The 24,562-nt window shown below is 39.8% G+C and overlaps 1 protein-coding gene across 3 annotated transcripts in view; it reads right to left on the bottom strand.

Moving 5' to 3' along the window:
- The window catches only part of LOXL3 (lysyl oxidase like 3), a 914,626-nt gene that overhangs the window by 170,592 nt on the left and 719,472 nt on the right, over positions 1 to 24,562 (bottom strand). The window contains exons 8-10 of one of the 3 annotated variants that reach the window (XM_044063978.1): positions 12,598 to 12,771; positions 11,027 to 11,182; positions 8,907 to 9,069 (exon numbers count right to left, since the gene is read on the bottom strand). In XM_044063978.1, coding sequence (XP_043919913.1) covers positions 8,907 to 9,069; positions 11,027 to 11,182; positions 12,598 to 12,771 — 493 coding nt within the window. The remainder of the gene's footprint in view (positions 1 to 8,906; positions 9,070 to 11,026; positions 11,183 to 12,597; positions 12,772 to 24,562) is intronic. The other 2 variants (XM_044063977.1, XM_044063976.1) reach the window with 2 other exon arrangements.

The raw sequence follows: 24,562 nt of genomic DNA on the forward strand, positions 1-24,562 counted from the left end.
GTAAACTTGATGAATGGTCTTCAGAACCCATTTGAAACTATCTGTTGCCAAAAGAGCAAAGTGGAGATTCAGACTTTCAGGAAGGGAAATGGGACTGCCAGGGTGGGGGTGGGCATCCCTTAAACAGTCATTCTGACTTGTTGGACTGTCCTTGGTTTTGAGAGGTTACAGAATTCTTTTTGAAACCCCCTTGTCATTTCTTTTTAAATGTCTGTTTACCTGAATTTTGTTTGCTGTTTATTGTGCTTTTTTGCCAAAATTGCATGAGGGGTTAGAGAATCTCCTAGAAAATTTGAAAAAGGAAGGCTGAAAAAATTTACAGATTTCCTGTATCAGCTTACCCCTTTCATCAAACTGTTTGATAACCTCTGCAGCAGAGAGGCCAAAAACTAAATCTCTACTCAAAACAGAATTTAAAATCTCATTTTAAATATCATCTTGTAAGTTCTGAGAATGCAGCCAAGCAGGCCTCCTAAAAACATTACCAGTTGCCATAGCCCTGGAAGAAGTATCAATTGAGGTATACATGCGCCCTGTAAATGATGAGTCATGACGTACTACAGAAGTAACTAAATTATTTAAAGCAGAACTTTCCTCACAAGAAGAAACTACAAAGAAAACATTCCTCATGCTTTCACAATTAGTCACTTTATCATATGAGCCTGACAATTTAAAACTCTGAAAATCAAAGTTTCAGAAGCATAACACCTTTTTTCTATACTTATCAATAATCTTCCCATCCTTATCAGAAAAAGTAGGATTGGAATTAACTAAATGTTTAGCAGCAGTATGATTAAATTAAGCTACTTCTGCTGAATCAGGTTTGAGAAGTGTGTATCAAAACTTAAAAGATGGAGGAACTTTATACATTCCATCTGCTTTCTAGGGGCAGTTGGCTGACTATCATGAAAAAGTACAGGCAATAACACACACATCCTCCAATGCTGACAGAACTGGAGGAATGGGCGAAGGTTCCAGAAATTCCTTCTGTAACAGCTTAGTATTTTCTGAAGGACTGAGAAGCCTCAGTGTTGTCCTTCAAGGATTCATCTGCAGTCCTAACATATGGGTTGTCCTGCCTCAGGCAGCCCTTCGGTCGGCCGGATTCCAAAGTCTGGGTCTGGCCTCGGCTGATGTCGCACTTCACCCGATGTCATAGCTGCTGTTTATTGGGTATAAAGGCATCAGCCAACGCCATTTTCCTCAGTCTTTCTTGCCGCCCGGTGCCCGAAGCAGAAGCTGTTCACAAGTGCCGGTCGGTCAGATCCAGAGATTTCTACTACTGAAGACTTCTAAAAAGCTAAGTACCCCGTTGGGGACTCTTTCTTGCCTCAGCCGATGTCAGACAAAGTAAATAATTGTTTAACTTGTGGGAAACAAATACCTCATAAGGATTTCCACTCTTACTGCCTTCCTTGCTTAGGCCCAGACCACGATGTATCAGCTTGTCTAGCCTGTGCTTCCTTCAACCGACGGACACTTAGACGTCGGTCGGAGTTTGCAGAGGAGTTTTTTGGTCCCGCTTTTGCATACAAAATGCCGTCGGAGACTCCGACTACTCAATTAGCTAAAAAACGCAAGGAAAAGGACCGACATTCGCGGCCCACGGTTTCGGCTGAAACCACGGTTAGTCCAACCGCGAATGTCTCGGTTTCGGCTGAAACCGAGCCCCCGGTTCTTCCTTCGGCCGAAAGCATGCCTCCGATAGCCGAGGCCTCACAGAGCATGGCTGAATCTGCTTCTGAATTTACTGCTACAGAAGCAGGCACCCAGGATTTGTCAGACACTGTTCCTTTAGACATATCTACCCCTGCACGTGGGGCTCAGCCCCCTCCAGACAAGAGGCCTAGGACTGAACCCCCGGAACCTGTCTCTACAGATTATTCCTCGGATGACTCAGACATTTCAGACCCTCACGAAGGCCCATATTCTCCTTATGAGGATTCTGTTGCAGAAGACTCCATTCCTTCTGCTTCTCCTCCTGAAGAATTTTCCTTTGGGGAAACCTTGCATGCTATGAGGGAACACTTCCAATGGCAGGGCCAGGATTTTTCAGATTCAAGGAAAAGGCTAAGGACTTTTTTACACTTACCACAGCATAGGCCTTTAGCCATTCTGCCAGTACTAACAGTTGTTGATGATGCATATAATGATGCCTGTACTGCTCCTGATTCTCTTCCTCCGGCCCCTGCCAAGCCAGACAGATATTACAGGGTCCCGGACACACACTACCATTTGTATAAGGCTCCTGTTGCAGACCCTGAAACCATTTCACAGGGCCCTAAAGGTGTGGCAGCTGCCTCTGCCAAAAACCCTCTTCCCTCTGAAAGGGAATCTAGAGCATTAGAGAGATGGGGTAAAAAGGTTTACACTTCTGCTACTCTTTCGGCCAGGGCCTTGAACTGTCAATTTCACATGATTCAGTACCAGGAGTTTCTGTTAGACCAGCTAAATAAAAAACTGTCTTCTCCTGAACCTTTAGACCGCAAGTCCCTTCAGGATTTGATACATAACTCTCAGCAGGTCAGTAACCATTTCTTAAAATGTGGCTATGATGCACTGGAGGCTTCCTTTAGATCAGCTATGACTGGAACAGTGATTCGAAGGCATGCCTGGTTAAAAGAACAATCCTTACCAGACCATGTTAAGTCAAAACTCCTAGATGCTCCCATGGAGAAACAAAGTTTGTTTGGCTCCCCTGCACAGGAGGTTCTAAAGAAGGTGGAATAAAAAGCAAAATCTGTCCAAACAGTCAAGGATTTCTTACAGGTCCAACCTCCGAGGTTTAGCAGAAATTGGCCTTCGAAGAATTGGTCCTTTCCAGACAACTCCAGAGCGCAGAGAGGCAGAAATAGACGCCCAAGAGGCAGAGGTCAATCTAGGGGTGCCTACAGGGGACGTCAGTGGCAACCTACCAACCAGAGAAGTACTGCCACAGAATCAACTACAACCACTTCCACAGGGCAGACACAATGACTTGGCTCTAGTTCTGCCTACCAGGGAACAACTGGAAGCACCCTTGGGTGGAAAACTAGCCTTATTCTCCGACAACTGGCATTACATTACAGGAGACAAATGGACTTTACAAACAATAGACAAGGGCTACAGGTTTCACTTCCACACTCTACCAAAAAAGAGAGGAATGCCAAACCTACCACCAAGCCAAAAAACAGATGCTCTAAGACAAATCAACAACTTACTAAGGATGAGAGCTATAGAAGAGGTGCCACCTATGGAACAAGGCCAAGGATTTTACTCCAGGCTTTTCCTTGTACCAAGAAACGAAAATCAATGGAGACCTATTCTAGACTTGTCCGCACTGAACACATACCTCATTGTTCCAAAATTCAAAATGCTGACCCTCCAGCAACTTCTTCCCATGCTGGGCAAGGAGTCTTGGCTGGTGACTCTAGATCTCAAGGAGGCATACCTGCACGTCCCTATATGACCAGATTGCAGAAGACACCTCAGATTTTTTGCAGGATCAGAGCATTATCAATTCTCAGCATTGCCTTTTGGCTTATCTACTGCGCCCAGAGTATTCACGAAATGCCTGGCATCAGTAATTGCTCATTGCAGACTTCAGGGAATTCAAATTTACCCATACCTGGACGACTGCCTAATACAAGTGGACAACAAGGCAAAATTAACAAAAGATTTGGAAAATGTCATACAACTGTTGCAAGCCTTGGGATACACAGTCAACATGCAAAAGTCAAGACTAGTACCATCCCAAAGGATAACATTCTTGGGTGCAGAACTAGATACATCAACTCAGATGGCTTTTCTCACAGAAGAAAAACAAAAGCAACTACCAGTCTACTTCATGACATTAACAACACAAACTCAGCTTACTGCAAGGAAAGTCCTGCAAGCCCTGGGCTACACGGCATGCTGCATAATATTGGTTCCGCATGCCAGGCTGCATATGAGAAAGCTACAATGGTACCTAAGGAATGTATGGTCTCAACACAAGCACAGTCTAGAAGCCCAGATTCCAATAATTCCATGCCTGAAGCAAGAATTCCTGTGGTGGGCTCAGGCCTGTCAGTTGAACAGAGGCTTGCCTTTCCACAAACCTCTTCCAAGCCAGACCATCACCACGGACGCTTCAGACCTAGGATGGGGGGCACACATGGTGGACAAGTGTATACAAGGCCTATGGACCCAAGACCAGCTGAATCTACACATAAATCTAAAGGAGATGCTGGCAGTGAAACATGCGATCCAGGCATTCAGACCACTCCTTCAACAGGGTCATCTGCTGATAAGGACGGACAATACCACAGTCATGTGGTACATCAACAAACAGGGAGGTACACATTCATATCCTCTATGCCGGATGGCAATGGACCTGTGGAATGTGGCCCTGAACCTCAACATTCAACTTCAGGCCAGATTTGTACCAGGAAAAGAAAATTCTCTAGCAGACACCTTAAGCAGAACTACCACGGATGCTCACGAATGGATGCTGCATCCAGATATCTTCAAAGCCATAACAAAGAAATGGGGACTACCACAGATAGACCTGTTTGCCTCCCCACACAATCACCAATTGAAGAAATTCTGCACAAGAGCATACCACCCACTTGCTTTGAGGGTGGACTCCCTTTCCTTCAGCTGGAAAAACCTGACAGCATATGCATTTCCACCTCTTCCCTTGATGTACAAAGTTCTACTGAAGATCAGAGAGGATCAGCCAAGGGTAATTCTGATAGCTCCAGACTGGCCGAGGCAACATTGGTACCCGCTACTGAGAAGCATGTCTCGGACACACGCATGGCCTCTACCTCTATGTCCCTTACTACTAACACAGGACAACTACAAGATCCTACATCCAAACTTGAAAACACTACAGCTAGCTGCTTGGAATATTGCATAAAGCAAAATAACCCAGGTTTATCTCAGAGGGTTAAGGACTTTATCCTGGAGGCACGCAGACCCTCCACAAGGAAGACTTATTCAGCCAAGTGGAAAAGATACCTCATTTGGAGTGCAGCAAAGGGAGAAAATGTCTCATTGGCTAACATAGCACACATCCTGGAATATTTAGCAGAGCTGTTCCACAATGGCCTGTCTTACTCCTCCATTAAGATTCATGCATCAGCAATTTCAGCAGAATACAACATGGATCCTCCTGTCTTCTCTCATCCTCTACTCAGGCAGTTCTTGAGAGGAATCAAAATGTAAAACCTCCAAGGAAACCACCTTTACCTACATGGGATCTCAACTTTGTGCTGGAAAAGTTAACACTTCCCCCTTTTGAACCAGCAGCAACAGCAGAATTACAATTCTTGTCTTGGAAAACTGCTTTCCTGCTAGCAATTACTTCAGCAAGAAGGGTATCTGAGTTACAGGCATTAATGGCAGTACAACCCTTCCTTATCTTCCATCAGGACAGAGTCTCTCTGAGAACTAACCCTACCTTTATGCCAAAAGTGGTCTCCAGAGTATCATTGAACCAAGCGATTCATTTACCTACATTCTTCCCCAACCCACAGAACAGGGGAAAGACTGCTACATACCTTGGATGTGCACAGACAATTACGCTACTATCTGGACAGAACTAAGACCAGCAGAAAAACTGACCAGCTTCTGGTAGCATATGCAACAGGAATGCAAGGAAAAGCAATTTCAAAACAGACAATCTCAAAATGGATAGGAAATTGCATTCGATTTTGCTACTCTTTTCATGGAAAGACAACTCCTGATAATATCAGACCTCATTCCACAAGAGCTACAGCCACCACTACAGCTTTCCTATGAGGAGTGGCTACCAAAGACATTTTAGAAGCTGCTACTTGGAGCTCCGTGCATACATTTGCCAAGCATTATAATCTTCCCTTATACTCTAGATCCCGAGCAGGTTTTGCAACTGCTGTTTTGCAAGGGATCTTAACTACACCATCTTTATCTTAGTGCCTCCTCCCCCAGTTTGGCTATGGTATTCTACCCATATGTTAGGACTGCAGATGCATCCTTGAAGGACATAGTACAGTTTTGTACCTACCATAAATGTAGATGTCCGATAGGTATGCATCTGCAGTCAGGATTACCCACCCTCCTTCCCCTCTGTGGTATTCCTAGGGTATTTACCCCTCTTTTAGCTAGCTGGGGGAATCTATTATGGTGTATTTGTTTGTATATATGTATATATATATATATATATATATATATATATATTTTTACATTGTTTGCTCTCTACTGTTTGGAATTATTTGCATTTATCCAAATTTAGCCTTCCTAGAGGGCACCTGGCATCTGGGGCAAGAAACACTGAGGAAAATGGCGTCGGCTGATGCCTTTATACCCAATAAACAGCAGCTATGATGTCGGGTGAAGAGCGACATCAGCCGAGGCCAGACCCAGACTTTGGAATCCGGCCGACCGAAGGGCTGCCTGAGGCAGGACAACCCATATGTTAGGACTGCAGATGCATACCTATCGGACATCTACATTTATGGTAGGTACAAAACTGTACTTTCTCCCACTGAAAACAGCGGTATATTTTGAAAATAGTCTCAAAGAAAGAGAAACTCCCATGGAGAGAAAGAGAATTTGAGTTCTCTGAGTCTGTATCAGAAATCTGAGGAGAAAACCCTGTATCTCTCTTCATCTTTCTGTCCAGATTTGGAATCTTGAATTTCTTCAGGAAAAGAGATATCTTCTTTTTTATACCATGAATTACTGTATAAGAAGGATCAATAGCCTAAATTAAATCCGGAGCCAGACTACGTAAACTACCCCTGTCTAAGGAAATTTGAAGATGAGTTAATACATGTTTAGTTTTCTGTTTCTTTTTGGCAGGAAAAATGGAGCCAACAGACTTAATAATGGCAATAACCGCTTCCCCAGGGACAGGCACAACATTCTGATGAAACAGGGAAGATTTCCCTGTTCTCTCTTCCAGGACTGACAAGAGTGGTCTCCCTTGCTCACACAGAGGACCCCAACAGCAGCAGAAGATGTGGCTAACCCCTGGTCCATAGTGGCTGTAGGTGCTACAGCAGAGGGTTTCAGGGTAAAAGATAAATGATCTGAGGTAGAACTAATGGCTACAGCAGAGTCACCCACCTGCGACTGAGGTAAACTGCTAGCCTATTGTGGTGGAAAAGGCTTTTGCTTAATTTTTTCTTTTTGTGGTTGGTAAAAAGATCGACCATGGGACAGTTTGTTCCATAGTCAAAATGAAAATAGTTCCTCTTTCCCAGACAAAACGAGGAGCAAAAAGCCAATAAAACTTAAAAGTCTTTAAAAATCACTCTCTTCGCATAAAATATGTTAATAGCAATTTAAAACACTTTTCCAGCCCACAAAGTAAAACAAAACACAAATTCTCTGCAGAAAAAATGGTGTTCGACATTTACACTTTGTCAGCCCACAGAGTAAAATGAAACACAATTTCTCTGCAGAAAAAATGTTTTTTGTTTACTTTACTAAACTGACAGGAGAAAAACAGCACACTCATTTAAAACTACAACATAGTCTCGTGACAGTAAATTAAAACACAAGACTCCTAGCTTTAAAAAAACTTTCCAGAACAGGAAAATATAATTAAACAAGCATGTTTTTTTAATGGAAGTTTTTCCGCAAAGGGAATTATCTACCCTGCAAAGTGAAGGTGCAAGCCTTTGAGGAATCCCGCACTTGGCTGATTTTCTGTTCTGTCAGCATTTGTGTACTACTCTATTCTTTTTGCATTTCTTAGATGGGCCCTACTATCACAGACAGCCTCCAATCCCTCTGCCTCTGGAGTAAAAGTACTGAGTAAGTCTCAGAGGAGAGTACTCTTTGGTGGCAGGAAAACTATGTAGGACTTGGCACCCAGACCTGCCTTTTTACTCAGCTCAGCTTGAACTGACTGACAGTTTGAATGTGTGGAATGTGCCCTGAAGCCTTGAAAGCTGGCCAGCTGTTATACCCTATGCAGGATATAATCCATATAGCTTAGGCTACTGCAGCAGTGATCAATATGATGAACATATGGAGTTACATTATTGCAGTGCTGGAAAAAGGAGACACCAGGGCATCCACTAACTGCTCTTACTCCAGAGGCAGAGGGGATTAGAGGTGGTCTGTAATAATAGGGACTATCTAAAAAAGCAAAAGGAATGTTATAAACACCAATGCTGACAGACAGAAAAGCTGCTGAGTGTAGTATTCCTTATAGTCTCTCTTCATCTCCCCATCCCTGCCTATTGGTTTTCAGTCCTGTAGGACCTGGCTTTGTTCAACTGCTGACCTCCTATGTTTTTCTGGTCTTACCATTTCCAAATGTGACATTTTGCCAATGAGAGAGAGAGAGAGAGCTTACATTTTCATGGCAGGAAGCAGACTTTGACTTCTGTATCAAGGATCAAAAAACAGGTGGCAGAGATGACTATTTCCATCATGTAAAGGGTTTCTGTGTCACTCTGCAAGCAAACACAACATATATTCGGTATAGCATACCCCTGGGTATACTTTCAAACCTCCACATTATCGCTCCTCTTTTTGAAACTGCATCTTCACAGAGTAGACTTAGCACTGCATTTTTCCATTTGTATTCTACAAATATTTATGTTCAGATCAAGTACAGCACTATCAGAAAAGTATGTAGATATCTGCACAGTGAATACAATATACAAATAAGACCACATGCTTCACCGTGCTGCTTCAGATGGAAAGTGGATGCATGAAGTTTATCAGGTGTTGCTAATGCATTTAGGAAACCAGAATTATATGCACGAATGAAACAAAATCCATTGTCTCTTCTCTGCTTCTTTCCATCCATTTCATTTTTTTCTGTAAATTCTGTACAGTTTATCAAGATCAACATAAACTAGTACATAAATTAGGTCAGTGCTGAAAAAGTTTACATCCACTGCATTGAACACAAACATTCAGTATTTTTACAGTTTCCTTACTCTCAGAGCAGATAACACCAGCAGCAAAGCGTGTGCCTGTCCGTAGGCAGTTTATCCTGGCACCATGATTCTGGCAGTGGGAAATGGACATCTCATTGCCGGTGCATTTCACTCCACTCAGTACCATCTCTGTTACGTTACTTCCGTCCCAGTACCAAGTTTCCTTAGGAAAACAAGGGGCAGAAATCAGTTCTCTCTCGCACAAACTGATTAGTACAAAACACACACACACACACACACACACACACACACACACACACACACACACACACACACGCACACGCACACGCACACGCACACGCACACGCACACACATACCAAAATGCAAGGTATCCGTCTAACCTGCAGCTCATTATTGTATCTCTCATGTATGAAATAGCCGCTTGCTACCTGCTTTTCCTTCAGTCTTTAGGGAAGAAAGCAGTGCTCCATACATTACATAAGGTAATGTCTAATCTTTACCAGGTTGCTGCCTTTTCAGACTACTCCTTAGTGCTGTGTACTAATTGCAATATTTGTTCGTTAAATGGCAGGTCATATGCTAGTAGAAGGCCGGTGTCTGCATTCGTACTTACAGTCTGAAGACTGATGGTAAAGGGATATATGAACAGAACTCAAGTGGCAGTGTCCGTCTTCATTTGAGTAAAGGCAGGCATTCCTCAGGGCATCAGTGCTTTTATTATGTTATGGTTTATGGAACTCCCATCCCCAAAACAAACAGAAAATCAGTTACTTTTTATGAGATGAAGTACTTTACTAACAGATGTCTTTGGTAGACAGGCTGATTTGCAACTTTTCTTTTTATCAAATCAATGTGCAAGGTGCAATTACAAAATGCTGCACAAATGCCTTTTGCGCACAGTTTTGACAGTAACTTCCTTTCCATTTAAGAAAATAATATTTCTGTTGCTATGACCTGCTTTTACAAGGTTAGCATGAAGTGCACGCACCCTGAATTTAAATATTTCTGCTGTTCTCAAATATAAACTCACAGTCCTTAAGTGATAGCAGACCACTATTTTTTTTTTATTTCAGGGTTTTCTTAACTGGAAATAAACTATAAAACAGCCAATGAAACAAAACTGTAGATAAAGACTATTTAGTCATCTATATGTTAATAATAAACAATAAGGTATTAGTATGCAATACCTCTAAAGCATTAAAATGGTAATCTACATATTTTTCTTTCATGCATTTTAACTCAGGACAGCATTTAATAGTTATTTCTGAAGTGCCTTGAAGAGTTCAATACATGTCAGAGCTGCGGCAAGGCTGGGGAGATGGTCCCAGGCACAAGGAGTTGTGTGTGTGTGTGTGTGTGTGTGTGTGTGTGTGTGTCTGTGTGTGTGTGTGTGTGTGTGTGTGTGTGTGTGTGTGTGTGTGTGTGTGTGTGTGTGTGTGGGTGGGGGTGGGTGGGTTGGCAGTTTCCTGCCTTGAAGTACAGCAAGCAGCCAGTCTTGTAATGCATGAATTGGGGTCCTGTTTTTCTGTTTTCTTTTTTCATCTTCATCTTCAATTAAAGACCCCCTCATTTTTTTTTTGGTCCTCAGCTTCGCTTAATTTTTTTGATCTTCAGTTTTAGTTGAAGACTAATTAAATAGCTTATCATTTATTCATTTTTGGCTATCAACTTTGGCATGGGGAGGACCATCACTTGGGTCATCATTCAGGACACTGAATGACCTAACTACTTCTCTGGTATATGCTGCAAGTGTACATTTCATTACACTCACTGGCCTTTACAATGCTTTTCAAATACAGAGTGGGGAAATCAGTGTAAAATGGGACACTATATATATATATATATATATATATATATATATATATATATATAAAATAAGACATTAGGCAGAAAATAAAAGTATAACTTGAACCACTAAAACAAAATTACTACTTCATGTCTCTTTTGAGATGGAATTTAGGATTCAGACCCCTGATTACTCATGCAGAATACTTCACAAATGCATACAAATATTATAATGATTTTGAAACTTTGGAAGGCAGTTTGGATTACCCATGTTTAAAAAAACATACTGTCATAAAATCTACTCACTAGTGCTATGCATTTGTGAAAAATACATGTTTTTTGTAGTTATTTTCTCTGACGTTCTTATACATACCGTCACAGCATGCAGTGAGTATCCCAGACCTAGTTGTCGGCAAGCTACCATGGCCTCTCGAGTCGTCCACCTGTCACCACAAATGATTCCCCACTTGTCACCTTGCTTAATCTCCACGCGACCCTCATAAGGAGTTCTTCCTCCTACAATCCGGATCTGTGAAAATGCCCTAGGGAATGGTCAGCATGCACCAAATTCTTGCTTCAGTAATAAACTGCTCATACTCCCTTTTGTGGGACAACTAAAAACGGTCCTTGGATGTCTCCATGTGAATTTTAACAACCTCCTTTCCTCTTTGGCACCCTTACAAATTTATAGAGTGTATAAAACATGGTAGACGTCATTGCCATAGCACTAAAACAATACTTAGCTCTTTAGTGCACAAGAAGTTTACAGGGTTAATAGAACCTCACACACATCTTTTAGCTAGTATTCTTCAAGATGCCCTGCTTTATATATTTAAAAAGATGTACTTAGAACAGATACTTTTTGCATAGTCATTTTATTTCTTTTGCATTTACACAAGTTGTGTTCTTCATGTGCTACTTTGCTTTTCATATCCATCCACAGCCCCTTTTTCACATTTGCACATGGGTGTGGGGTGTCACATCAAAAGTGACAATCATCTATAGCCACTGTTCATACTGTCGGTTGACTAGCACCTGTCACAGTTGGTCTTCTGTATCTAACACATACACATGCACTCACACCTATGGCCAGTTTAGAGTGTCCACTCCACCAACTCCATGCCTCTGGAATATGGGAGGAAACTGGAGTACCTAAAGAAAACCCATGCGAACACAGTGAGGACATTCAGACTCCCCACAGAAGGTACCCCAAGAATTGAACTGGAGAACCTATTGCTGTGAGGTGACAATGCTGCCTGCTGCACCACTGCATATATTATTATAATTATTTGTTTTATTTGTGTTTAAGGCCATCCAAGTTAGCCTTTTAAACTGTTAAAGACTTATTAAAAAAGCTACAATTCCTGTAATTTGGTAACTTGAGTCTTTCCGTGTTACATATTACTCAGCCATTCATACCTTTCGTTTTCAGTCTGACACCAATATTTACTCTAATGTGACTCCAAAGGTGCAGAATATTGTTAGAAACTGCTATGTTTCTCCCAGTTTTCTTTTCCCAATTTTTGTTATGTTCAACATATATCTGCTTGTTCTTTGGTAACAGTAAGCATAACCAAAATGCTGATTTGTTACACAGTTGAAACTAAAGCTTAATATTAATGAAGTTTCAGGAATGGCAAATTATATAGTTGGAATATAACATAATACAAAATGATTAATCATAACTGCCCTTGTTTTATGAATACTTTGTGACTGTGTATGTGTGGAGGGGAGGGGTTCTGTATGTATATTAAGGGATACTTTTTGAGTAGAAAACTACTTTAGAAATGATCATATGGGAAATGTGCCACACTGTGCTACTACAATCACTGTTTCTGAGCTAGTGCCAAGACATGGAAAGGAGGATCTTATTTATTTTTGGATATCAGTTGAATGTCAGCTGGAGGCTTTAAGTCAATCTTTCCCAAGAAACTGCATACGTACTTGTAGACCATGGCTAGCAAATCCTAGGCCCAATTGGCGACACACCACCATGGCCTCCAGTGTGCCCCATCCCTCTCCGCAGATCAGGCCCCATTTCTCTGTCCCATTTGCATTCACTTCCAGCAGCACCTCCACCCGTCCCTCATAGCGTGTTCGTCCACCATCCAGACGAATCTGCCCAAGGAAGAGGATAGGGAAAATATGTTATGCAATTAGTTACTAGCAGTCCAGTTCCCCTTAGTTTCAATGCATGTGTTGGGAAACTGGCTTTGATTTTAATCATGTCTTGTTGACTCCAGCTCTGTTATTGCCTTTGATTTTGTTGTCACATTAAAATCTCCACTCCTAGTCATGTTGTCTGCCCTTATGAGTTATTAATAGTTGTAAAGAGTAACATACCACCCCAGCTGGCTACAAGTTATAGTATGAATAATAAATAACGATTATTGCGCTTTAGCTGCTGCTATCCATAGATAGCACACATCAGGATTTGTAATTGTGTTCTTGTTCTGGTTTTGCAATAGGCATGGGTAAAGTGTTAGAATACACATTCAAAGACATGACCCAATACCAAACAGTGATATATTAATATTCGCTGCGTCTTAATGTCTCTTTTAGAAAACATAAACAGACATGATTAAAATCAAGACCCAAGCTTTAGTAAATCTAATAAATGCTACAGCACAGCGCTCTTTGATACGCATGTCCAGATCAAAAGTTCCTGAGACAACATGAAACAAAATTTAAGTTTCTGAAATACTGCCCAGCTTCCTGGGACTTGTATGCTTGTCATTATAGTGCTGAAAGCATAAGAGAAAAAAAGTCTTAAAACTCTTAAAACTGTAAGTGATCTTTTTTTTTTAACTTCTTGTGCTACTGCAAAAATAGGAGGTGTGGAAACATTTATTATCAGAGTATTCTTAAATGGTCCCCATCCTTTACTCAGAATGTAAATCAAGACCTGACAGGCTGCACTCAAGCAAAACAGAAAACTTTCTGTACCTACAACAGCTGAAATACTATCTAAGCATAAGTTGAACTGATTTTATACCTCACCACAGAAATGTCACAGGCCCTTTCACAGTAAAAGTAATGAGTGGACTGTTCTCATAGGTTCATAGGTAGGTACTAGGCTATTGGCCCTAGGACCTAGATAAGCATAGCCAAAAATGTACCCTGGCTTTCGCCACCCAAGAAAATTATTTTCCTGTGCCCCCATCAAGCAGAGCCAAAGAAGTGATCCCCGGGGTGAATTTCATAATTCCCCATCCAATCATCAAGATTTTTCTTGAAGAGTGCTAATGAGCTTTGTTTGATCTAGATAGGTAGTTTGTTCCAGAGTATGGGAAGTCTCTGGGACAGGAATCTATCCCTCCAGCATGTTCTGTTTATCGTGGTGACAAGGCTTAGGTCCCTAGAGCGTGTAGCTCGGAGGGATTGGGATTTCTTTAAGTGGAGCATGTCCAACAGCTCTGGGTTTGACATAGCTTTGTATGTTAGGCAGAGATCACTTCTGAGTAGGCGATATGCAACGGGGAAAGCTGGAGTTTTTTGAGATGGTCTGCGTAGGGCATCTGTTTGAGGCCGGTAATCCTCTTTGTGAGGTATTTCTGCAGCCTTTCCAGTTGTTGTAGATGTCTTGTGAGGTACATACCAAAAGGGGCATTGTACTCTATAATGGGTCTAATGAGTGATGAGTAGAGAGGAACAATTACCTATTTTTCCTGGATGAGAAACCTTTTGTGATGAGATGCGCCACATAGAAGGATTTCCTGACTACTGTGGTGATGTGATTATCAAAAGGAGAGACTACTGTTCACCTGTGTCCCAAGGTCTCTTATCACACTTTCGGTGTTAAGTAGACTACCGCCTATGTGGTAGTTCATGGGTACAGAGTTTTTACCAAAAGGGATGGCAGTGCACTTTTTGGCATTGAGCTTGAGGCCATGGCTTTGACACCAGGCATTTGTCTCAGTGAGGCCTTTTTGTAAGATGTCCACATTGTTAGGAGTTTCGATTATGGCTCCTAGTTTGTAGTCATCTGTGAACTTCATTAGCCAAAGACCTTCTGTGTTAGCCTGTACTTCAGAGAAGTAGATACCGAACAGGAGTAGACCCAGGACTGAACCCTGTGGTACTCCACTTGTCACTGGTCTGAAGTTGGATTTGGAGTCTGATACTTTCACAGTGTGGGTTCTGTCAGTGAGCCATTTGGCAACCCATCTTGTGACATAGGGATTTATACCTAGTTTAGTGAGTTTATCTATAATTCCAGAGTGGGGGATGGTGTCAAAAGCCTTGGCGAGATCTAGATAGGCTGTGTGAACCATCTTACCCTCATCTACAGCTTTGGTGACTGCTTCAAAGAAGTCTATCAGGTTTAGGAGACATGATCTGCCTTTTACAAACCCGAACAGGGTGGGGTCCAGAGTATGGAGATTACTGATGTCTTTGTTTATGAGGTCCATGATGATACATTCCATGGCCTTGCAGACCAGGCTCATTAGGCTAATGGGGCATATCAGATGATTAACAGACTGCATCTTCCAGCTTCAAGTAATGCACTGTTTCTACCCAATTAAACAACAGGCTGTACCTGTACAAGTGATTAAGTAAATGCACCTACCCAAGAGATGAACCAGTTTATATAAATCTTCAGCAAATAACTGACTGTGCCTATCATCATGGTGAAATAAATGTAGCCACTCCAAGTATAAGTGAATGGAAAAAACAAATTACTGAACTATCTGTATCATAACAATCAACTAATGAATACAACCCTTAATCTGTATTATTGAACTAATGCAATTAAATGATGTATTACTAACCTGAGTATATATATTATTAACTTATGTAGCATAGATGATTAAGGTTATGAGATACTACTGAGCTTCATTCTGTATTCCTAGGCTTGATTTTGTCAGTCTCTTTTTACCTACTGTGTGATTCTGAGCAGGTCACTTAACCATACATAGTCTCTTTTTACCTACTGTGTGATTCTGAGCAGGTCACTTAACCATACATAGTCTCTTTTTACCTACTGTGTGATTCTGAGCAGGTCACTTAACCATACATAGTCTCTTTTACCTACTGTGTGATTCTGAGCAGGTCACTTAACCATACATAGTCTCTTTTTACCTACTGTGTGATTCTGAGCAGGTCACTTAACCATACATAGTCTCTTTTTACCTACTGTGTGATTCTGAGCAGGTCACTTAACCATACATAGTCTCTTTTACCTACTGTGTGATTCTGAGCAGGTCACTTAACCATACATAGTCTCTTTTACCTACTGTGTGATTCTGAGCAGGTCACTTAACCATACATAGTCTCTTTTACCTACTGTGTGATTCTGAGCAGGTCACTTAACCATACATAGTCTCTTTTTACCTACTGTGTGATTCTGAGCAGGTCACTTAACCATACAATATGCCCAGGTTGCCCCTAAAAAGAGACACATTATCTATTAGAAAAACAAAAAATAAAATTAATTATTTAAAGTGTATTATAATATATTTAGTAAAAGAGCTTTAAACAATTTTGTAAATAAGAAAGGGGATTTTTCCCCCGTGTTGTAGAACTGGAGTTCATTTCCTGTCCCTAAAAATGTAGCTCATGCCGTACTATAGAGACTGCCAAGAGCTGAGCTGTTGTAAAGCAACCAGCAAAGTACAATTACTAAACATCTTGGTTTTGCTATTCATGTCAGGTATGACTGAAATTTCTAGTTCCCACTCTTTAGATTTTGAAAAAAAAAAGCAGAGGTAATCCAGAAGGCTTGAGTGAAGTCTGGTATCCCACCTGTGACCCAGAAGACTCGAGTAAAAGTCTGGTATCCCACCTGTGACCCAGTGGTTGAGAGGACTAACAAGAAACAGAATACAAAGATTAGTAAAAATAAAATCACTTTAGCAGATCTAGGAGACTCTGCCTCTGATACTTTCCCTGTGGGAGGAATAAAGTTACCTTGTTTAAGTTTCAAGCAGTTTATTCAGTTAAGTAGGGCAACTTCGCCATCCACCTACTTTTGGCAGAAGGTGTCATACCATAAGCACAGGAGCTGGTCTGTCTTCTATACCAAGCACATGCAACTACGTCAAGATACCTTTTAGACTGTATTTTTGAAGTTTTTTCGCCAGAAAAAACTTTCTATGAACACATACACTGTTGCACACAACAGGTTATTCATTGCCTTTTACAGAATTTTCTGTAAGCTTATCAATGCACATATTTAGTCTGTACTAGGAGAATTGCTCATTTTTTGTGGTGCGTCTTGTGGTTCAGTGATTTTGCTCATAATATTGGTTGAATACAGTGGCATGTCTTTCCAGACATAATTTTTCTCCTCTTTAAGTAGTGATAACTTGGAGTTAAATCTGATGTCAGTCTCCTAGATAGCTAGTTATGGTATGTACTATATCCTTAAGGAGACTAAAGGGTCTGCCTAACAGTGTGATGTTCACTTTAATAATTTTGGAGATTTTGGTAACCAATATAATGAGACACACAAGTCCTTTTACAAGGGAGACCTTGAAGCAGAAGAAAGTTAAGCGATTTGCTGAGTCACACAGTATGCTACATTTTCTTCCTGCCAACTCATCTAACTCCCTGGTTTGTTAACCTTTGGAAGGACAATGCTGTAAGGCCTCTTGTCACCTTTTTGTAAGTTACCCTCCTTTGTACATAACTATTCCTCTCCAGCTGCACCACCATCCATGGATGCTACTAAGTATGTGGGATTTTGTTCAGATAGCATTACATCTGCTGCAGGAACATCCTGAATTAAGATAATGCTGTTATTTGAGGTACTCATCATAAAAATATATTTTATAGTCAGGCTGTCATAGCAGATATGAAATCAAATGTTCATTGCTTTTTATGAGCAGTATGGTTCTTTATCTGAGAAGTATTCTTCAAGAGATGATTTGTAGAGTTGTGGCCTTCCTTCTACATTTTTTTACATTTTTCCATAACAGATGCTTTGTTTGAAAGATGGATTTCTAGTTGTGGGAAAACAAGTCAAAGCAAGCCAGCAAGACCATTGTTTACAGTGTTATACTATACTGACAGCAATCTATTTGATTGCCTAAGCAACACTGTGGAATAAAAAGCCTGAGTGCTTCTCTTACCAACTTTTTTCAATTATGTTAATGTTACCTGCTAGAAGAATCAGTTTTGAAGATTAGCTTCTAAGGTGGGTACCCCACATAACAGCAATATCTTCCCTAGGACAGCAAGTATTTGGTATCAATAAAATTTGAACATGTGATCAATCAACTCCTAAACTACCATATTTAAAGCAAGGCAACAGCTGCATGAATGTACAAGATGAACTACTTTTGCTTTGTCAGCTGTTTGCACAGCAAAGCATTCAGCCTCTAGATCACAAGCTGATATATGAGTTAATGTCTTTAAAAACCTGTTAATGATCAAAGTAGATAGACAGTCACCTGAAGCGTGATAATATCATGATAAATTACAGTAAGATGGCTGTACTGTGTTACTGATATCATGATATTCTGTGAGGTATACCGCAATACATCCTGTTTTATGTGGGAAGCAGTTAGCAATTAGTAAATAATCAAGTAAAAGTTACTTCCTGATTGCTTAAATGTCAGTATTCATATGAAAAAAAATGAGATCTAGCTACAAAACACCAATACAAAGGTAAAAAATACAACAGTGCTGGAAATGGAGGAGCTATATATTGGTTCTCCCTTAAGTGTTGCATTTTTTAATCTGATCTTTTTATGCCTTATGATAAACAGACTGTACTTATAGGACCACCAGAAGCATTAATATAAGCACTGGATAAAATAAATAAATAACTAATAAGACTAACGTACACAATTTTGTATACAGGGATGGGGACAGAAAGAAGGATCAGTGTTATCATCTGCCATTACACACTGGATCAAATCACTTCAATTTGAATCCAAATCACTGAATCCCAGGACACTAGACTGCTATTTTACCCATTGGAAGTAATAGCCTTCCAAATGCAGTGGGGCAGGGTGTTCAGTTCATAATCTAGAGTCGTTTGCTAGGTAGCAATCTTAGTAGTCTTACTTGCTGATTTCCTGATTTCCTGAGGTTTAACAATCTGAAAAGCTTTTTGTCAGTTTTGAAATATACAGCATCACTATCCAGCAGAATGTGAATAAAGCAGAATATATTCACAGGTCATTTAATGGCAGTGTCGCCTGACATGCAGTACAAATGGGATTGTGTGCTTTCCCTGAGTCGGGCACAGTATCATCTAAGAATGGTAACTACATAGGTGAGCAAGGATTACCATGAAGAGTAAACATAATATATTTCTACAATTAATCAGGCCTGTAGGTTTTGCACAGTAATTCAAGTCTGTTTCCAGTGATAGACCATTTCAACTACAATTTCCAAAACTTTCCCTGAGATTGGACTTCTGGTGATAGCATGGTAGTAACTGGATTTCTCCCTGATAGTTCGGTTAGGAAGGTCTTATAAGTTGAAATGTTTCATGGTTTGGCTGAATTTCATGCAGCATTTATAGATAATATGTTACAGCCTTCTAAGAAAACATTCTAATAGATAAAAAAAGAATGCTGACAAACAATTGAGTTTACTGGGCATGATTAGTGACTGCATGGGAATCCCTGCAGAAGAGTCTGGTATAATGAAATGCTCTGGTGACCACAATTCAATACCATAGAAAGAAATGTTGCTGGAAAGATAGGACAGATTATTTTACAACACTGACTAATAAATGAGATAAGGAGATGCTATGAACCATGAACTCACTTGCAAATGCCATTGAGGAGCTTCAGTTGAGGAAATGACCAGAAAGTTAGCTTTCTATCTGAACCTAAAATGCAGAAAGATAAGTTGATAAACTCTTAGGAAAGAGCTCATTAAAAATATCCTAATTATTGGACTTACCAAGAAGGTAGATGTTGTTGACTGTGTGACACACTACATTCAAAACAAGCTAGTTGCCTGGACAGGTCTGCATGTAAGTCAATTAAAGAACTGAACTGACCACAGTATTGTTGGTGCAAAACCAAGACATGTTTACTCAGGTCTGAATAATACAAGGTGAAGGAAAAAGTTTGATATCATTATGGCAGCCAAATACAATGCATCCTAATTGGAGATAAGTAGAAAGAGGTCACAATTTGTGGCATTAATGAATGAATATCAACTAAGACTGCTAAAATTATGGGGTTTGTATCATACTTTTATTCAAAATATATTTCCCAAGAGGATTTAGGACATTTTCTGATTCTCAGAAGACACATAAAGCTATAAGATAATAAAAACACAGACAGGTGGAACAGGCATTCCTACTCTATTACCTGAAAAAACTAAATGAAAGCTTCAGCCAAGCTAGAATTTCCAATGAGCGACCTCCCAAACCTCTTGTAATAGAGGCACATGGGATATATGCAAATGACCTTTATGAACATCAGGTATTTCAGCTGTATGGCGATTCTGATTACCCATGACTTTTACATTTAAAGTCATTTTAATGGACAATATCAGGCCAATAAAGCCAAACCCCATTAGCCTATATATGCATATTTCGGCCTTGTTCTGACCTCATCAGCATAGTATAAGCAGAGTGTTTGACTAAGTGTAAGAAACACCGGGTTGTTATACCCAGCTGATGTCCATTATCATTAGGACGACTGCAAAATATCCCAAATAACAAATTAAAACAGAGTTAGAAGGTCACATTGAAAATACAATCAGAAAAAACTAAATGAGAACTCCAGCCAAGCTAGAACTTCCAATGAGTGACCTCCCAAATGTCCTGTAACAGAGGCACATGGGATATATGCAAATGACCTTCTGAACATCAGGTGTTTCAGCTGTATGGTGATTCTGATTGCCCTGTGCATATCCATGGCTAGTGGGGTTTGGCTTTATTGGACTGATATTGTACATTAAAACAACTTCAAATGTAAAAGTCATGGGCAAGCAGAATCACCATACAGCTGAAACACCTGATGTTCATAAGGGTCATTTGCATATATCCCATGTGCCTCTGTTACAGGAGGTTTGGGAGGTCACTCATTGGAAGTTCTAGCTTTGCTGGAGTTTTCATTTATTTTTTTTTCTGATTGTTTTTTCAGTGTGACCTTCTAACACTTTGTTTTAATTTGTTACTCATTACCTGAAGAAAAGGAATGGCCTTCATTACTGAAGTCAGGTAATTCAGAATCCCAGTCCATGGACTGACTGAAATTTCTCTTTGGTCAGTGATCAGGAATTATTTCTGATTTTTAGACTAAGACTGGCCCCAAAATAGAAGCCACAATGAGATGATTCTTTAAAGCTACATTAGTATGACTGAGGAACAAGGGTGGTGGGTCTGTGCTCCTTGTGATTATATTGTTCTATTGACCCAGAGGACCAATGGTGTAAGATGAAAAGGGGTAGTACTGATTTATCATTCAAAGCATTATTGAGAGGAGAGGAGATGATTTATTGGCAACAAGTCTGATTTCTGAGGGATTTATTTGCATATGTGGTGATGGACTTGTTAATGGGACAATAATTAAATGTGAACAAAAATATGGATGTGGCCAACCACAGAAGCAACCTGAAAAACTGATTGCTAAAAGTATGACTAAAAATGTTATGCTACATAAATTTCTGGAATAGGTGTTGAACAATTAAACACATTAAATGTTTCTATCTCTTAGCATGCACACAGCTAGAGGGCAAAAACCTTTCCTTAAACAGCTGTAAGTGACTTAATAGTATTAATTTTTGGCATGCAGCTTTCCATTTATACCTAAACAATCCTTCCCCTGAAAGAGCTGTTAGAATTTAAGCATAAGAATATACTAGAAGAAATTCCTGATGAAACAACCTACCATTGTAAATCTCCTGCCTGAGAATAACCTGTATCTGATTTGTCACATCTACCCAGGCATTATCTACAATAATCATCTATTTCTAAAAGTTTCAAGTAATTTATACTATACTGTTAATCTCTCTTTGTCCTGTTTATATGAAAATCCTTGAAACATAGTGTATTTCCTACCTTTGTTTTGTGGGCAGAAGCTTTAATAATTGTGTTTATAAAACTTGCAAGCTAGGGTGTGGGGGCCACTTTGTTCAGCCCTTGCTACATTTGGGCTTCACTCAGCTTCTCTGCCCTACCCCTAATTCCCATACTCCGCACTGCATCTATACTTATACTTAGTAGGCCACACCTTCCCTTTCCTTCCAATCAATCAATATAACCAACTCCCCACCCATCAATTGACAACCACTTTCTCTTCCTAGTAACCCTAACCCCTCACTCCCAGCCTGAGTAGCAAACCCATCAAATAACCCCTATAAGGGAATATCCCTCAGTTTTAACAAAAGCAGCCTTAAATAGCTAACTCCCCCACCACTAAAGCAAAAATGTTATTTATACCATCGTTCTGGTACTCCTCCTCTTCCTTGTATACATTAGTACCTTCCAGAACTGCACTCTGTCTTACGTATCCTCGCCAATAATCCTACACATTCTTTACCACACCCTATTCCCTCACTATCTCTCCTGAACTTTATCAACACAAGATAATGAATGTATGCATACACACACACACACTATATATATATATATATATATATATATATATATATATATATATATATATATATATATTTATTTTTATTTACACACAGGTCCTTTTTCAGTAGAGGCCTGGGGAGAAAAGCTCCACAGAACAATAAATGAGCAGTAGAGTACATGAAGAACAATTGAATATACATACAGTAGCAAATAATACATACTGCAGCAAACATTAGCTATACAATATGAAACATAGTAATGAACAGATATACCAATATCTAGCTAGAGGCTAGGAATAACGGTAGGATGTATAATGAACAGATATATCAATATCTAGCTAGAGGCTAAGAATAAAGATAGGATGTATATACAGATAGTACTAAGCTCTAACAGATGCTGTTCTAAACTCATAAACCTAAATCTTATATACAAATATTGCACTAAACTCAAGCTGATATAAAGCAGAAGCTCCACACAAAGGTGAAACAAGCTAGAAGGGCTAATGGGACAGAAGGGGAAGATAGAGGAGTAAGAGAAGAGACTGAGTGAGTAGTATACGTGGTAGTGAGAGGAAGCTATGTGTAAGTCAGTCGGATATGTATTTGGAGTTGGGATGAAGTGAGGTAGTTAAGCATGTTATAACAGGTCTGAGAGACTGAGTGAGGAGAGAAGGGGAGGGTAAAAGGGCCATATGTATATGTGTGTATATATATATATATATATATATATGTGTGTGTGTGTGTGTGCGTGTGTATATATATATATATATATATATATATATATATATATATATATATATATGCATGTATGTAAAAACATTCACCTCTTATTCTCATCCTAAGAGTAACAATTAAACCTAAATACTACTATCCATTCCAACATTTTACCATAAGACTCATACTTGGTGTGACATACACCCTAACCCAGGACCTGCATTTAACACACAATCCATAGAAAATCTGCTGTACCTATCAAATGCTAACCCACTCATCCATAAACATAAGGATCCAATCCAGTTTACTGCTGTTAAACATTAACTTTCAAAGTATCTGTAACAAAATTCAGGACTTCCATGCATGCATTGCACACTACTTCTTAGACAAAGTATTTGCAACAGAAACCTGGTTAAAACCAGAAGTTAACAGACAGTGAAATACTTCCCCAGGCTTTAACCTCCTCAGAGCAGACAGAAAACAAAAATGTACAGGCATCATTACAGTAAATATAACCTTAACCTAACCCTAAATACCCACCCTCTTACAAAATTTCATAATGCAGAAGCCCTATTTATATATCTAAAAATTAATAACAGAAAAACAACATGTATTTTTAGCTTATACAACCCCAGGTAACAACACCTGCACTGTGGAAGAAATTCTGCTATGACTAAACAACATCAGCAAACAGACCATAATCATGGGTGATGTAAATCTAGACTGGAAGCCAACAAATTTAAATTAGTGTGGTTTCACACAACGAACAGATGTCACCATCAGAGTTCACAATAAAACAAACAAGAAATCCACACTAGATTGGATCCCTACAAACTGACCTACACTCATGGACTCAGCTGGGACACTGCCTGATATTATCAGTAACCACCTGCCAACTTTTGCAATCAGACAGCAAAAAATATTCTTAAACAAATTAACTATAAACAAGTTTCTAACCTAACTAATTTCAACTCACATAATTTCAACCTAAACCTAAAACAATATAATTTAGGACAGTGTCTCTAGATGAAGCAGTGTCCCACTTCAACCAAGTTTTTGCAAACATAATAAATGAACACATATCCCTTAGAGCAAAGAGGGGAAGACTAAATGCAGCTCCATGGCTAACTAGACCAACCAGGCAAATAGACAGAGGGATTATGCCTGGAAAATATGGTCTAAAAACAAAAATCAAGCAGCCCTTCAAACCTTTAGGCACCTGAAAAACCTCACAAAGAAGCATATTAATAATGACAAAAGTCCTAACCTCTAGACGACAAGCTAAAACAATGCCAAAGAATTCTGTACCACAATACAAAAACTATTTCAAGTTGGACTGGTCAATCCTCCATGCCTCCCCCATCAAATATTAACCATAGAGATAATATTGCTTCCCAGTTCAATTCTCACTTTGTAACATCTGTTCTATATCTCACTAAACAAAACCCTTCACCACTGTCCATGCCTACAGCTCTCAGTAATAATAAAACACTACAATTCAACCCCAAGCCTGTTCCTACCTCATTAATAAAAAAAACCCCAACTTATTACACCTTAAACCAACACAAATGGCTGCTGCTAACATCCCTACTGAATATCTGTAAATCTGAGCCACATCTATAGCATAGCCTGTATCCACTCCTATAAATGGATCCATAATAGAAAACAATATTCCAGACATCTAGAAACATCTTTAATC

This window comes from Protopterus annectens, chromosome 2.part2 (assembly GCF_019279795.1).
Source record: "Protopterus annectens isolate FY-2018-M chromosome 2.part2, PAN1.0, whole genome shotgun sequence".
Lineage (NCBI taxonomy): Eukaryota > Metazoa > Chordata > Ceratodontiformes > Protopteridae > Protopterus > Protopterus annectens.